Source organism: Meles meles, chromosome 20 (genome assembly GCF_922984935.1).
Source record: "Meles meles chromosome 20, mMelMel3.1 paternal haplotype, whole genome shotgun sequence".
Lineage (NCBI taxonomy): Eukaryota > Metazoa > Chordata > Mammalia > Carnivora > Mustelidae > Meles > Meles meles.
This window is the reverse complement of record NC_060085.1, coordinates 51,375,096-51,390,461: the sequence shown is the minus strand read 5'-3', so window position 1 is coordinate 51,390,461 and position 15,366 is coordinate 51,375,096. Positions and strand designations below refer to the sequence as shown.

General features: G+C 44.7%; 1 protein-coding gene across 2 annotated transcripts in view; it reads right to left on the bottom strand.

Annotated features, from left to right (window-relative positions):
* LMCD1 (LIM and cysteine rich domains 1) overlaps positions 1-14,854 on the bottom strand; it is a 59,415-nt gene extending 44,561 nt beyond the window's left edge. Inside the window, exon 1 of one of the 2 annotated variants that reach the window (XM_045992363.1) lies at positions 14,709-14,854. In XM_045992363.1, the coding sequence (XP_045848319.1) occupies positions 14,709-14,750 (42 nt within the window). In that variant the 5' untranslated portion in view covers positions 14,751-14,854. The remainder of the gene's footprint in view (positions 1-14,708) is intronic. The other variant, XM_045992364.1, reaches the window with a different exon arrangement.
* Positions 14,855-15,366: the final 512 nt, after the last annotated feature.

Genomic DNA, 15,366 nt, shown 5'->3' with positions numbered 1-15,366 from the left:
AGCTAATACCATTGTCTTTTAAAAGGTCTGAGCCTGAGGTCTACTCTCTCAAGTGGCCTATCTTTCTGGAACCCTGTAAACATGTTCCATATACAGAAGAAATGGCAGAGAGGGAAGAAGGAGAGCTATGGATTGAACTTCCTCCATTTAATTCATGTTCATCATCTAGCTATGTCACCATGGCAACGTACACAATCTCTCTGAATCTTACTCATCTGTAAAATGAGATTTCTGGAGGTGCCTGGGTGGCTCAGTGGGTTAAAGCCTCTGCCTTCAGCTCAGGTCATGATCTCAGGGTCCTGGGATCGAGCCCCGCATCGGGCTCTCTGCTCAGCGCGGAGCCTGCTTCCTCCTCTCTCTCTCTCTGCCTGCCTCTCTGCCTGCTTGTGATCTCTGTCAAGTAAATAAATTAAAAAAAAAGAGAGAGAGAGATTTCTGTAAACATTAGGAAAACTATGTAGCACGGTGCTTGGCCCATGGCCTGTGCTTGGTAAGTACAGTGAATATGCCTCGTGCAAGAGAGCTTCTATTTTAGTCCCTCATTTTAAGGGCAGAACTTAATGAAATTTTTTGTGTTGTTGCTTCTGAGGAGTATGGAGTGACTAATAAAACTGAAGAGAAAATTTGGGGCCGCTTGTCAGCTAGCAAAGTAAAGAGGTGAGTTAAGGTGATTAACGGGACCACCCAGATTTTAGAAAGGTGGGAAAAATACCAACGAGCAAAGCAATTTCACCCAGCAAAACTTTGAAGAGACCCACTCTTTCAAAAAAGAGTGTTCATGGTGTCCAGGGCTAGGCTGAAATTATAAAGCCTATGAGAGGTGGTGATATTAAGTACTTTTTAAAAAAAAGGAGTACCAAATCTAAGTTTTCAGGATGAGAAGAAATATGATGGGTCCAGGGCCTTCTCAGAATTTCTTGTACTTCAAAGAGCATATACTTGGCAGTGACTCCCCTACTTTCCTGAGTTTGGTCAACGTGGCTGAGGGAAGGCAAAACTCTTAAAATCCACACAGATGGAACTTTTCCACTGGCCCTATTTTGGTATAAATATTCATCAAGGACTAGAAACTTAAAGTCGATATGGGTCTGAGCTATAAGTGGTTTGGACTAAACTTCAGCCAATTTTCAGTCGTTCTGCTGGCTCTTGTCTCTCAGGAGGGCCAACTCTCCTGAGATGCGGCTGCTGTCGTCTAGAGACCTGAGCCAACTACCTCCCCAGGCCATGGAAATCACTGGAGTTTGTTCTCAAGAGACTTCCAGCCAGAAAGAGGGGGGCCTCAAGGGTCAGATGAAGGTTCAAGTCAGTCGTTTGAAGGAAGGGAACAAATCAAGCCTTGGCGCATCCACTATCCTAAGGCCAATCCTTTCACAGGCGAGTCTGCAGGAGGATAATAAAACTTGGGACCAGACATTAAAAATTCAGAGTCTGGTTTGGAATGGTGCCTTCCCCAACCCTCTCACTTTCATTTCCTTTTCATCTCCCCAGGCTTCCTGTATCTGCCAAAGAGTCTCCCTCCCATGCCTCTGGCCCCACTCCTACTATGCCAGTTCTGATCTTGGTCCATAGGTCCAAGGTTTTAGATTAAACCACATGGGTAAGGATACCACTGAGGGGTGCTGGTCTCACTTCCTCTATTCCAGGTCTGTCTTGTGTCCTTTGCCCTCATGTTCTCTCTGCCCCTTTCTACCCACTCTGAGTTGTCTCTACCGGTTTCCCAAAGTGATTGTATCTTTTTAAACATTTTTTAAAAATATTTTTTTTTATTTGAGAGAAACAGAGAGTGCACACACACTCGTGCATCCACATGGGAGAAAGGGCAGAGGGACAGAATCCTCAAGCAGAGTCTCCACTCTGCATAGAGCCCCACACAGGGCTCAGTCTTGCGATGCAGGAGATCGTGCATCAAGCCAAACCACGAATCAGATGCTTAATCAACAGAGCCACCCAGATGCCCCAGCAAAGTGGCTATATCACTTTACATTCTTCCTGGCAATGTACGAGTTCTAACTGCTCCACGTCCTTATCAACACTTGCTATTGTCAGTATTTAATTTTATTACTCTTCTGGGTGCACAATGCTATCTTATCGTGCTTTTGTGTTTTTCTGATGAGTAATAAGGTTGAATATCTTTCCCTACACTTAGTGGCCATTTAGACATTTTCTGTGACATGGCTATTTAAATCTCCAGCTATTTTCGTTTTAAATGGGACTGCTTTATAAAATTTATTTAAAGGAGTTAGTTATATATTCTGGATATAATCCTTTGTCACATATATGTACTGTGACTAATTTTGTGCATTGTCTTTGACTTTCTTAGTGGCGTCTTTTAATGAAAGTAAGTTGGTTTTGGTGACCAGCCTTCATATTTATTTTTTTGAGCATTCCCTCCAGATGGAAAAGTCACCAGGATATAAAGTTTACATTACTCTCTTATTGCTCTCACTTTCCACATAGTAATAAACTATGAGAACTTTGCGAATATTTTTTAAAGCTTTCTAAAGACATATTACCTCTGTTTGTCATGGTTTTCTTCTTTTTCATCTTAGTCTTCTCTGATTTCTTATCACCTCCTCCTGCCTCTTGCCCTTTATAAATTAGGTGCTTTACCTGTGGACAAGTGCTGATTTTTCATGAGTATTTATGATGCGGGTCTGGAGTTCTTAGTGCTTTCGGGTTGCCTATCCCCTTCTCTTCTGCCACGTTTTTGTACTGTAAAAGCTCTCCTCCGAGAAACAGGATAGTTTGGTGGCATAGAAGTGACATCCCCAAATGGGTGAGATTAGGAGAGGTAAATAATGTTGCTCAGATGGAGAAGGTGGCAAACTCAATTTTCCTTGGGCAAGTCCCCAAACTCACATCAAAACAAAAACTGGGAGCTATCTGTTGGCCATCTCACTCAGCTAAAAGCTGACACCAGGTCTCCCAGAAGGCAGGAACTAACCCAGGAAACGATGCGTTGACCTTAATCCTGAACAACATGTAGGTCTTAGTCAGTTACCAGAACTGGGACATTAGAAAAAAGTGGTCATTGCATCCTTGAATTGAGGAGCTAGGGAAACAGAAGCAATGGGAAAAAGTTGCAGAAAGAGAGAGAGATTTTTCGCTCATGATAAGGATGAACTTCTAATATTTAGAGGGGTTCAAAACATAGGTCTCTTCAGGAGGTACGCATGCTGGTCAGTGGTATTCTCAGAGCATCTGGCTGTCCTGTCCAATTCACCTCATGTTTAAGGCTAAGGATGGGATGGCTGAACAGAATCAAGTTTTCAAAGTCTTTCTGAACCTGAAATGCTACGATCCCTCAAATTTTTACCCCAGCTCTTCCACTAACTAGCTCTGTGACCTTGAGCAAGTCACCTGACTTGCTAGACCTGTTTCCTTGTTTGTTAAATAAGGAGAATGAACTAGGGAAACTCTGAGCCTTTTCTATCTCCTAAAAATTAATTGTAATTGCTGCAATATACAGTACAAGCATTATTCAAATAAGCGTATGATGATTTCCCTTGTCATGGCCCAGCCTGGGGTGCGGAGGCTGGTGACAACAACCATTCTAGATAGTGTGACTCTTATGTCTCTCCCCACGGGCCATTGGGGCCTCTCGGCTGTGTAGGAGGACAGACTCAAGGAAACACAGCTTTTCCATCAAAGTTTGCCACTTTTTAGGTCCTTGCAAACACAGGCATGATCCTCATAACTTCATTTTCCAGATAACTGAGAGGGAATCATCTGGGATTTTTTTTTTTTTTTTAGCGTACCATATACATATATGCCACCATATACAGCTAGCAGCTAACAAAAACCAAGAACAATCACCCCAATGGCATTTTGAAATCCAAGCCATGTGTTTTTCGTTTCTATGCCTCACTTGCTCTAACCCATGGCAGTGAGGAGTCCATATTGTCAGGCCAAGTGAGAACTCTGAAGAACTGTACAAGAGGAATTGTTTTGATGTAAGATTCTGGATCTCATTAAACAAGTTCCATATTTCAAAGGGTTGACTTTCTTTCACTTATTTCATCCAAGAGTCTTAGTTGGGATTTTTCCTCTAAGTATCATTTATGGTGTAAGGGATGCACAAACATGCCTGGGAGATTCTGGACCGTTTTCATGTTCTGCTCATACATGAGTATGCTGAATTTCATAGGGTGTGTGTGTGTGTGTGTGTTCCTTTCTTCCCATTGACATTGCATATTCTCAGTTATCTGAACCTAAATATTCTTGCAAAAGTTCAGACTCAAGGGGGCTTGAGTCGGCTGGATCTCCTTTGCTGGAATGGGGAGAGTCTCACGCCACTGTCATAGTTTTCTGTGTGCCACTTTGGCAGGGCCTGCTACCCTAATCACCCTCAAGTGTTCTGGTTGAGAGGCAAGAGGAGCAAGTCCTCAGATGAGAAAATAAAAGACACATATGTGGGGATGGATGGATACACGGAGATGTATTTCTCCACAGTTCAAGATGGAGGATATTCCCCAAGTTAGAAGTCAGGTAGGATGGAGAATATACGTATCCGACTTGGAAAGCATAAAGCGGGACCATGACCTGCTCCTAACAGCTCATTTATCCTTGTCTCTCAACACTCAGCTCAGATGTCGTCTCCTGGATAAGCCTTCTCTGACCTCCCAGGTGGGGTTAAGTACTGCTTCTTCTGATCTCCCTCAGTTCCACACGTACCTCTGATCAAGGTTTGTAGGCACTGTTTGCTCTCTGATGGCCGCGCTGGCTGTTCCTTTTCTGAAACCATCAGCTTCTGAGATTCTTTTCCTTCTACTTTTCCACTGATCAGCTTAGTTCCTTAGTCCCTGGCATGTAATAATTGCATATATGTTTGCACAGACTAACTTCTTAAAGTGTGCCAAATTAGAAGTGGGCAAGTTTCATCAAAGTAATGTTTTTATTTTCTCTACCATTTTGCTCTCATGAGCTCTCATGAGGTAATTCCTGTTTAACAAGCAACAGTATTTCTCAAGAACTGTGCTAAGAACTTAACAGATCATTGTTGAGGACAACAACTCTCAGGCCCATTTTAATGATGAAGAGGCTGAGGCTCAGATGTAATGTGGCAGAACTTAACAGATCATTGTTGAGGACAACTCTCAGGCCCATTTTAATGATGAAGAGACTGAGGCTCAGAGGTAATGTGGCTTGTTCAAGATAACAGGAAATGAGTGGCTGGGCTGGGATTTCTTTCTTTCTTTATTTATTTAAAAGATTTTCTTTATTTACAGACAGAAATCCCAAGTCCACAGAGAGGCAGGCAGAGAGAGAGAAGGGGAAGCAGGCTCCCCGCTGAGCAGAGAGCCCGATATGGGGCTCGATCCCAGGACTCTGAGACCACGACCTGAGCCGAAGGCAGAGGCTTTAACCCACTGAGCCACCCAGGCGCCCCTGGGCTGGGATTTAAACCCAGTTTGTCTGCTCCAAGAGCTTCAGATCTCAGTCCACTACATTTGTACCTATTTATATATATGTATATAGAATACTGTTAAGGCTTTATTTTGACAGAGGTCTTAATATATTTGGGCTCTTTTGGTTGTCGGACACAAAAGCATCCCTTCTCAGAATAATGTTTAAAATGCATGAATATGTAGGATGACAGAAAAAAACCACTATTGCTGAAATAGTACCAATATGTAAAAACAGATCTATGATTTAGTAATATACATGCCTTTATTAATTAACAAGACGGAGCAGTGGATTTATTGTTATTTCAGAACATGGGCAAGTATAAGTGGTACATTAGACATCGATCTCAGCTGGAAAGTATCGATCTCAGGATAGGAAAGTATCAGATTTCCATTGGTATCAAGGGCACAGGGCCTATACCCAGCTAACTTTTTCTAAAGTAAATGTCTTGTACAATAGCTTTTTGGTTTTTTAAAAAAAAGAGGTCAAGGGGTTGCTAAGCTGTCACGGCTTTTGTCTTCATTCATAATTGAAGGAAATGCTGAATCAGAGCTGCGTATATAAGGGTGCAGTTTTTCTTCATTAACATTCCTTGATACCCTTAATTCTGTCCACAGCTCCCTGGTTAAAAATGTCTCCTCTCTCTGCTTACAAGATTTAAAAAAATCCCCTTGACTTCCTCTAAAATAAACCTCCAAATACTGACCCCTTGCCCCCCCCCCCCCCCGTTATGACCAGATCCCGTTAACAAGGACATTGGCTGGCCACAGTGCCAGGGCTGGGCGCAGAGCACAGGAATGCCTCGGCAGGTGGACGGCTCTCCTCCAGGATGAGGGCAGGGCTGGGCTCCACTTTCCCTCCATTTCTTCCAGCCAGTGGATCAGCTAGGCCAGTTATGTTGGTAGTCAGCCTCATGAATCAGTACCTGGACAGGCCACTTAGTCATACAGCCCAAATAGATTCTGTTGTCTTAAGGGAGGGTTATGGGGATGTTAGTCAGCCAAGAGTCCTTTCTCTGTGCTCCTGTCCTTTGGTGCCCCTGCCATCAACACCACTAAGGACAGGGCCTGGGGTGTTAGGCTGCTCTGAGGACATAGGCTGGGCACAGACAGCGTGTCCATCACCATGTCTGCAAGGCAGCTGAAGGGGCTGCTGGTTACCAGAAGCACCCGAGGGCTGCCAGGAGTTCTCCTCTGCCTCAGACTGCTCATCACTAAATACCCTGTTTAAAATGCAATAACTGATGGGGCACCTGGGTGGCTCAGTGGGTTAAGCCTCTGCCTTCGGCTTGGTCATGGTCCCAGCATCCTGGGATCGAGCCCCGCACTGGGCTCTCTGCTCAGTGGGGAACCTGCTTTCTCCTCTCTCTGCCTGCCTCTCTGCCTACTTGTGATCTCTCTCTCTCTCTCTGTCAAATAAATAAATAAAACCTTTAAAAAAATGCAATAACTGGGGTGGGGGGTACCTGGGTGGCTCAGTTGGTTAAATGTCTGCCTTCAGCTAAGCCCACATCGGGCTCTCTGCTCAGCAGGGAGTCGGCTTCTCCCTTCCCCTTTGCCCCTCTCCTTACTTGTTCACTCTTTCTCTCAAATAAATAAATATGTAAATCTTTTAAAAATGCAAATACTGGGAGAATTATCACACTCATTCCTTTGTTATACTGTAGAAATGACTGGGGTTCGGTGTGGCTTAGAGGTGTGCAGTGCTCAGAAATATGAGGGTGGGTAGCAAAGGAGAAGAATTAAGTGTGTAAGAAGAATTGAGTGTGCATGCACACACAATACAGATGGTCAAGGAATACACAGAATCAGAACGCTGACAGGATTTGGCCTTTACCTTACCTTTATGAGAAATGAATTTCATCAGACTCAAGTTTACATGGAAGGGACCAAAATTCTCTTATCCATTGTCTAGCACTCAGCACAATGGTTGACACACGACAGATGCTGAATAAATACTTGCTAAATGAAGAAATGAGTGAGAGACATCTGAGGCTTGGTGAGGGTAAGTGCCTATCTAAGATCACTTGGTTGGGGCCAACGTCTGGTCTCAGGCAAGGGAAGGACTGCTTTTTAGAAGTGTAGCAACAAGCCACCCAAAGCAAATTGTTGCCATTGTCACGATTTTGCATATGATGCAGCTTGAGTATATTTATGGCTAAGTCTAAGTTTAGCTACAAAGAGAAGGTCTTGCAATCTGATATCTTAGAAGCCACATGTGACATGACATAGGTAAGCTGAACTTGGTTTTCCATGCTCCAGCACTTAACTACCTATGGGACTTCCGTGCTGTACTGAAGAGAGAGGATACCAGGAAGCAAGAGGAAATATTTTTTGAGCACGTACTAGGCATCCAGGCACTTGGCATGCCTTATCTCTTCAACTATTGTTTAGATGTAGAACCATTGTTAACTCTCTTTCTCAAACAGGGAACCAAAGGTTCAGAGAGGAAAAGCAACTTGGCAGAGGTTGCAGACCCGGTAAATGGCAGGACCATAAGTCACATCTAGATCTTCATGCTTGCAAAGGCCATGTGTCTAACTCCTTCTCAATTGGCCTCTAAGTCTTGTGGCCAAAGCTAAGTTCAGAGCCAAAATGTTCACTTGACGTTCTGAAGTTTGAAGATACGAAGTTGACATGAAATCAGAGTATCCTGGGCATAGACGTGACAGAATATAGAACATGCCCTTTCTTCCCACATTCATAAAAGATGCTGTGAATCAGTGCATCTCTCAGTTATGTCTCAAGTAAATTCTGGATATGCTATTTCTCTCCCACGTCCCAACTGCAGCACAAAGGGACTGATGAAGCCAATCCCTAGATTCTGCTCAGCTCTTTTAAATAAAGATTCACTTGCATTTTTGTCCAAAGATTAATTTTATAAAGAATCTTATGTTTTAAAACAGAAGGAGGGAAAAAAATCCCATAAACAGATCATGTGGATTTGAAACAGCCGCCATGGGCTGGACCCTGGTACTTCTTTGTCCTTCCAAAGAGTGACTTGCCAAATGGAGCCTTTGCTTTTTTCCCCCTCAGTGATCTTATTTCCTTTTAAAGCATGTCCTGGTGGGGGCTTGGCTGTGTTTTGCTTGGTCCTGATTCACGTGTTATTGGGTAGATCATGAGTCAGGCTGACCAGGCATGTAGAGATACACATTCCAGAGGCCAAGCTTATCCTCAGGCTAAAATTTCCTGGAAGCTCTGGGACTGGGATCTCTAGGATTTTTTTATTTTTATTTTTATTTCTTTTGGTCAAGGGTCATTGCTTCTTCAGTAATTTTAGGATACTGTTGTATGCTTCCTTAGGTTGTCTATCTACCAGCCTCCTCCCTTCAGAATGCAATTAGACTTCTAGAAAACCAGGAACCAGGCAAAATCTAGAAAGCCCTTGTTCTATACCTGGAAATGGCTTTGACTTATTGTGGGTGACAGCAGATACCTACTAGTGACCAAGGGATACCAGAGAGGTACAAATGCCTGGTAACACGTGCTCGGCAATTTCCGAATCAGACTATTAATGTGTAGAGAGACCTTGATTTCTGACTGAAGCGCACAGTGAAAATCAGAGCTCCTCTCTACCAGATGGCTACTTCTGAGGAAAGCCTTCTTATTTTTTCTTAGAGTGGAAAGAGATTAAGGTTTGGGACAGAGAAGGCTGGGTTTGAGTTCCTAACCTGCCATCATATGATGATGTAAACTTAGTCTTAATCTACTCACATGGAGAAAGAACACTCACATTTTTGCATGGTAGTCTTTGAGGTGAAATGGGATGTGAGAAACGTCAAGCACCCTCCATGCACTCAAGAGAGGTCTTTCTTTCCTCTCTTTGGTCTTTCCTTGAATTTGTCTATGCTAGCAGAGAATGGGTGAGTCCTCCTGCAGAGTTGTTAGGGGGACAAGAGTCCAAACAAATGGTGAAAGGAAGACCAAACATGTCCCTCCTGAGAAATAAAGGAAAGGGGTTTGCTTCTCATATAAAGGAGTAAACAATGCGTGAAGAGTTGATCTGGCAGTCTGACAAAGCTTTGTAATTGTTTTAGTCCCGTTTCTGTTCTTGTGAAACCACCATCAAGTTTCCACACCAGATATTTAGGCTTAGGAATCAAGTTCAGGATTTGGCCACTGAAAAGAGTATCGGTGCACATAGGAGACCCAACTTCTTGTTTGATGTTTTCTTTAAAAGCTATATAGAAAACATTTCTAGAGCTTCTGCAGATCCAGACCACTGATATGTACAAAGCTCCAAGAATGGGTTTAGGACATCTTGAATGTCCCATGTGAAGTTATGGAAATAACATAATCTTGAGAGACTTCTGTAGAAGTGGTTGGTGGCCCTGTACCTACCAAGATCATGGCAGCTGCCAGCCAAATCCTCTTTCTGATAGCAACAGAAAGGGTATGTGTGTGTGTGTTTGTATTGCAGGGGGGTACTCCCAAACAAAGGCACTTAAAGAACAACAGTTGTCTCTTCCTTCTGGATGTCCTGAAAAGCTGTTCCACAATTCTACTTTTAGTGGAACAGAGTTTTAGCCTGTTTTTCTGGAATCATTTGTTATTCAGGACATAGCCTGGTGTATAGGAAAGGTCACTGGGCTGGAGGGAAAAGGAAGAATGGTTCTCATCCCAGGTCTGCTACTTCCTAGGAACAGTGACCTGTCCAAAGTCAACTGATAAATAAATGCCTACAGTTATTAGGCTGACTCAACCCCTGCCAGCAAACTTTTCTCATCATCTATGTTTAAATGGTGTTGGATGAACACGGGATATAAGAACTCCCAAGGTCTATACTTGTCATGCCAGATTTCCACTTTATTATTCACATACTATTTTGAATGTGCAAGTTGGAAAAAATTTTAAAAAGATTCTTTCCAAAGTCAAAGTCAAATTGAATAACTCTTCTGGAGTCTTGTTGACTCCAGTGGGCTGCAGGAGGAATTGTCCCCTCACTGCTCTGCTCCTTACCTTCTCCTCACCAGAAGTGGCGGGCACGGGGGTGAGAAAGAATGATGCACCCGTGAGCCTGTGTCAATGTCCCTCCTTCTTGATCCCCAGCTTTTGCTGGACTCAGCCCATTCTTTTTATCCTTTGTTATCTTTGGTTATTTAATATGGAGAGAAGATCAAACTATAGGCCCTTCCGAAGGGAATACCTTTTCTCACTATCCTGATTATGGAATGGTGCATAGGTCCTGGCTAGGAGAAGGTCTTGGAGCCTCGAGGGCTGAGAGTAAGCCTAGAGATGGTCTATGATTAAGTCTTTCCCTGCCTCCCATCACCCCAGGTGGTGGATGCACTGGTGAAAGCCAATCCTCAGCCCCCAACCCCCCATATTCACACACATCTGCACAATATGACAAGCATCTGCAATGTACAAAGTAATGGCTCCAGCATTTGTTTTCAGGGACCCTTTAAGAAGGACTTGGATAATTTCTTTCTTTTGTTTTTTTTTTTAAAACAAGCCTGTCTTTTGGGCCAGGTTGCTTATACACCTATGGGCATGTCTCCAACGCCTTGGCTATTATGGTCTTTAAGTGACAGCTTAATATATTTTTAAGATTGAGGGAGCCCACGACCATTCTCAAAAAGCCACGTTTACATGGATCGGCTCACTCAGGCAACGTGCCAGCAGTGTTACACGCTGCAGGAACTGGAGGTGAAAGCAGGAAGGGCTGAGGACAGAGGGGAGGATGAAGCTGGAGGACAGGAAAGCCAAGAGGGAGGGGATGCAGAGAAGGGTGTGGGGAGACGCCCAGCTGAGCCTGGCAATGCACTTAAAATCATCATTTAATGCTCCTTTGACATTGCGGTGAGGGGTGAAAAGAGAACCCTTTGGAGCGGGTCCACTAGGACATGCATAGGCCACAGTGGACATGCTCTTAGATCCCTTTGTTCTCGTCCTTTTTACATTCCTGCAAGTGGCTTCTTGGCAGCCAACGGGCCCATATTGTTGCAGAGCCTGAATCGGCTTCAGCACGTCTTCTCAGCAATCTCAAATATGGAGCTTGACCCCTCTGGGCTTCAGTGTCCTTGCCTAAAAAGTGAAGAGAGCTCCCTGTCCCCTTCCAAGCCTAAAATTCTATAACTCCACAGTGAAATGATTGGTAATCTCTGTTCCATGTAAGCAGATTTTGTATCTGTTGGGGTAGAATGAAGACGAGATCAATGTTTGGCTTATTGAAACTGAGCAACTTGCTTTGGTTCAGATGAATGAAAGTTAGCTGCTCTTCAGATGGGACATTCATAAAGAAAAGTGTGTTCTTCATTCACCAAAAGACTCCTTTCAGCATTCACACACCCATCAAAATATACCAATAATACCAATAATAACTAACTCTATTTGCCAGCTTCTGGGCTGAGCCCTTGGTATGCATTATCTCATTTAACGATCACAGACCCCTTGGGGGGTAGATGCGGCTACTGCCTCTCCAATTCTCAGATAAGGACACAGACTCAGACGTTAATTATGGAGTACACAAGAGCACACAGCTACTAAGTGGTAGAGCTGGGGTATGAGCCTCGCTCTGGATCCAAGAATAGTAGTAGCAGTATTCTTAAATATGCTTAATAAACAACAGAAGAACAAATCCTCTGTAGTGGTTGATTCCACCAAAAGAAATGGCATTTGGCCTTCCAGACCCTTTATTACCAAGGAATGTTAACTATTCTGAGGGAACTCTCTGTACTAGGAGACCTTCTCTCTCCCAGTAGAAAAACAAATGATGGCTCAAGAGGGGCATTTAACATAGCACAGATGAGAGGAGGCAGGTAGCTGTTTCCAAGTTCTGCCAGTAACTAGGTATGTGATCCATGGTGAGTCTCTCAGTTCGTCTGGGACTGGTCAGACGATCTCTAAAGCAACTCCAGGTTTTGGATTTTTATGTTCTCTTGAAGACCTTTTTATGACTTTCCAGCTGCTAGGGATTCCTCATAACCTACTTCCCCTTGGGGTTGGGGCAGTAGAGACAGTTTGTATGCCATTTTAAACCAGTTCTCATTTTGTAAATAGGTCCCTTGCAGCTCTGAGAGTCTAAGAAATCGTTTCAAAATGCTAAGTGTGATTAAGCATCCTGAAGCCAAATGTTATAACCACCCCCCACTACTGCAGATTTAACGAGTAACTACGCAATAAAAGTTTTTCAGCATGCTGTTGGTATGACACGGTGTTTAATCACTATTATAACATTCAGCAAGGAGAGTTTCTCTTCCTTCTCTTGACTTTTTGAGTTGAAGACATTGGTTGGTTCATCTACCTAGTGGTGACTGTCCTCCTCATTGCCATCGTCCCAAGAAGTTAAAAAAAAACAAACCAAAACACCCTTTCATCTCTACCCACCACATTCTTTCTCTAAGCCTGTAATTGGATCTAAATGGAAAATAAACCCTTTGCAGGCCAAGGAAGTTGGCACTAGAGGGTGACAAGAAGGGGAACATGTTTCACCTCTAATCCGGATAATCACACTCACCGATGTAAAGGAAAAATAAAAACAAGACTTCCTCCAAGGGGTGGCTTTGGCCCTCAGCAAAGAGGAGGGTTTCGATGTACTGGGTCTTCACATATCATCTATCAGTCGGCTTGTAGTAAAACCACCCAAAATCACCTCACTTTCTAGAGGACTGTGAGGCTTGGCCCCTTTAGCTCTAAACTCTTTTACCTCAGCTGAATTTGGGAGGCTGTTCAGACACACAAATATCCTGGTGCTACCACAAGTTAAAAAACATTCACGTACAAAATGTACTGTCCGCAAAAACTATGGTCTTAGCTGGATGGATATTCAGTGGTTCACTGGTCGTTTATTGAGTCCTGCTGTGTATGGTATGCTGTGTTGGAACGGAGATGAACCAGAAAGGTCTGTCTTCAAGGAGTTTAGAAACATGTGTAAAGAAATAAAAGCAGTGCATGCATGACTTGTTAGTAGGTAGAAATTAACAGGTATCTTACCGAGGTCTAAAGTATTAGAATTCCATAGAAGGAAAGACGACCTGATTCTCCAAAGAGTCTGGCAAATGTGATGGGACATGGTACCTTCCAGAGAGATGCCCTGATTAAGTCTGACTTGGTGTACCCATTCAGAAGGGTACGCTGGACTCTGTGTGGGAATCTGGGGAAGGTCAGCTGTGTAATGGTGCAGCTATAAATCAGATGCATGAATTCTGTGCTTCTAAGTTATGTGGCTGCATTTTTATTTTGATTCTGACATATGTTCGGGGTTTTTGTCTTTTCTTCCTCTTTCCTGTCCTTTCCTTTGTTTTTTGTTTGTTTGTTTTTTGTTTTTCATGTCCCTCATTCTATTCCACAGGTAATGGCAGAGGTCTGAGGAGGGCTTTGCCCTGCAAGAATTTAAAATGACTGCTTTGGGACATTAACCCACAGTGTACTGCTGCTGTTGTTGCTGCTGGGAGAGAAGCAGGGTCTACCATCCCCCAAACTGGAGACAAGGAAATGGAGGCACAGAAAAGTGAATTGGTCAAAGCAGTGCCCCTAAAAAGTGGCAGGGCCAGGGTTTCAGTGCCTTAGGCATTCCTTATGCGCCACTGCCTCCTGGAAGCAACGCTCTAAACCGTGGGCTTCAGTTTTCCGTTGGCTTAGACTGTCTGTGTCTCTGCTCCCTTCCAGCTCACTTGTCCTCTAAGCCTCTGGCCTGTGCCCTCTCCCAACTGCATCCAGGTAAGTAGTGGGTGGGTGTTGGAGCTACAGGCACAGCTGCAGGCCCCTCCTGCAGTGAATCACCCGTGACCTTCTGGGCTCCAGGCCAGCTCTTCCTGAAAGGGAAACGTGCAGACCCTGGGGACAGAAATTAGTTCCCATGTGCTGGAACTGCTGCCATCGCCAACATCACCAGCTAAAGAAACTGGTGTGTGTGTATGTGTTTGTGTGTGTGTGTGAGAGAGAGAGAGAGAGAAACAAAACACTAGGATGACACCAAGAGGGGAGATTTCCTTATGAGTAAATATTACCCTCCCCCCAACTTTTACCTCAATCCTAGGAGGGGTAAGGGAGGGGTTATTTTTCTTCCTACAGACAATAGGATTACTATTTTTTTTAAGTTCCATTTTATTTAGATTTTAATTAGCATCATCGAAGAACTAAGATTCTTTGCAAATACTTTACACAATGGCTTTTAAGAGTAAGTTTTGGGGTGTGTGCCTGTTAGCTCAAATATGTACTCCCAGCTGTTCTTTTTTCTGGGAAGTCTTGGAATTTAATAAGCTTCCTTCTTACGTCTAGGTAAGCCTCCGAGAAACCTGGGGGAGGGACACCGGGGAAAGGAAGAATGTAGGTAAGTACAGACAGATCGCAGCTCACCTTTTGAACTCCTTTCTTGAGGTCCTTAGCCACCTTTGCCATCTCCTCTGGTGCGGGAACAGCGCCTGGCTTCTCAGGCAGAGGCGCGAGGGCGCGCAGCGGGGACAGCGCTGGCTGAATGGCCAAGTTCGCGGGCCCGGGGGGAGCTCTGTGCGCGGCCCGGCGCCGCGGGGTCCTTTAATTGGAGAGCGGGACTCCCTCTAAAACCGCGCCAGCCAATCGTCGCGGGCGCTCGCGCTCGGCCGGCCAATGGCAGCGCGCGGCTCCCCCCCTCCCTCCAGGCGGCCTGGGCCGGCCCGGCGGCTGCGGCGGCGCGAGCGCTGCCCTGACGTCAGTGCGGCCGCGGCCCCTGCCTGCCCTGGCGGCTCACATCTGTCCCTCGAGCAGGCGGCAGGAATCCGTCCCCACGCCCTTCTCCTTTAAAGGACAAGGAGCAGAGGGTGGGGAGGGCCGCTGGGCCCCCGCGATCCATTCAGGTCAAAAGGGAGAGTGATCAAACAGGAAGGCTGAGGTATTTTTAGTGAGCTGGGTCCAAAAATAAATGCTGAGCCGTGTTCCCCTTCCCACCCTTTCTGCCTTGTCCTAGCGGGGTGCGGGGCGACAGGGGAGGCAGGTGGTGTGCGGCCGCACTGACTGGGCCTGCTAACTCTCCCAAACC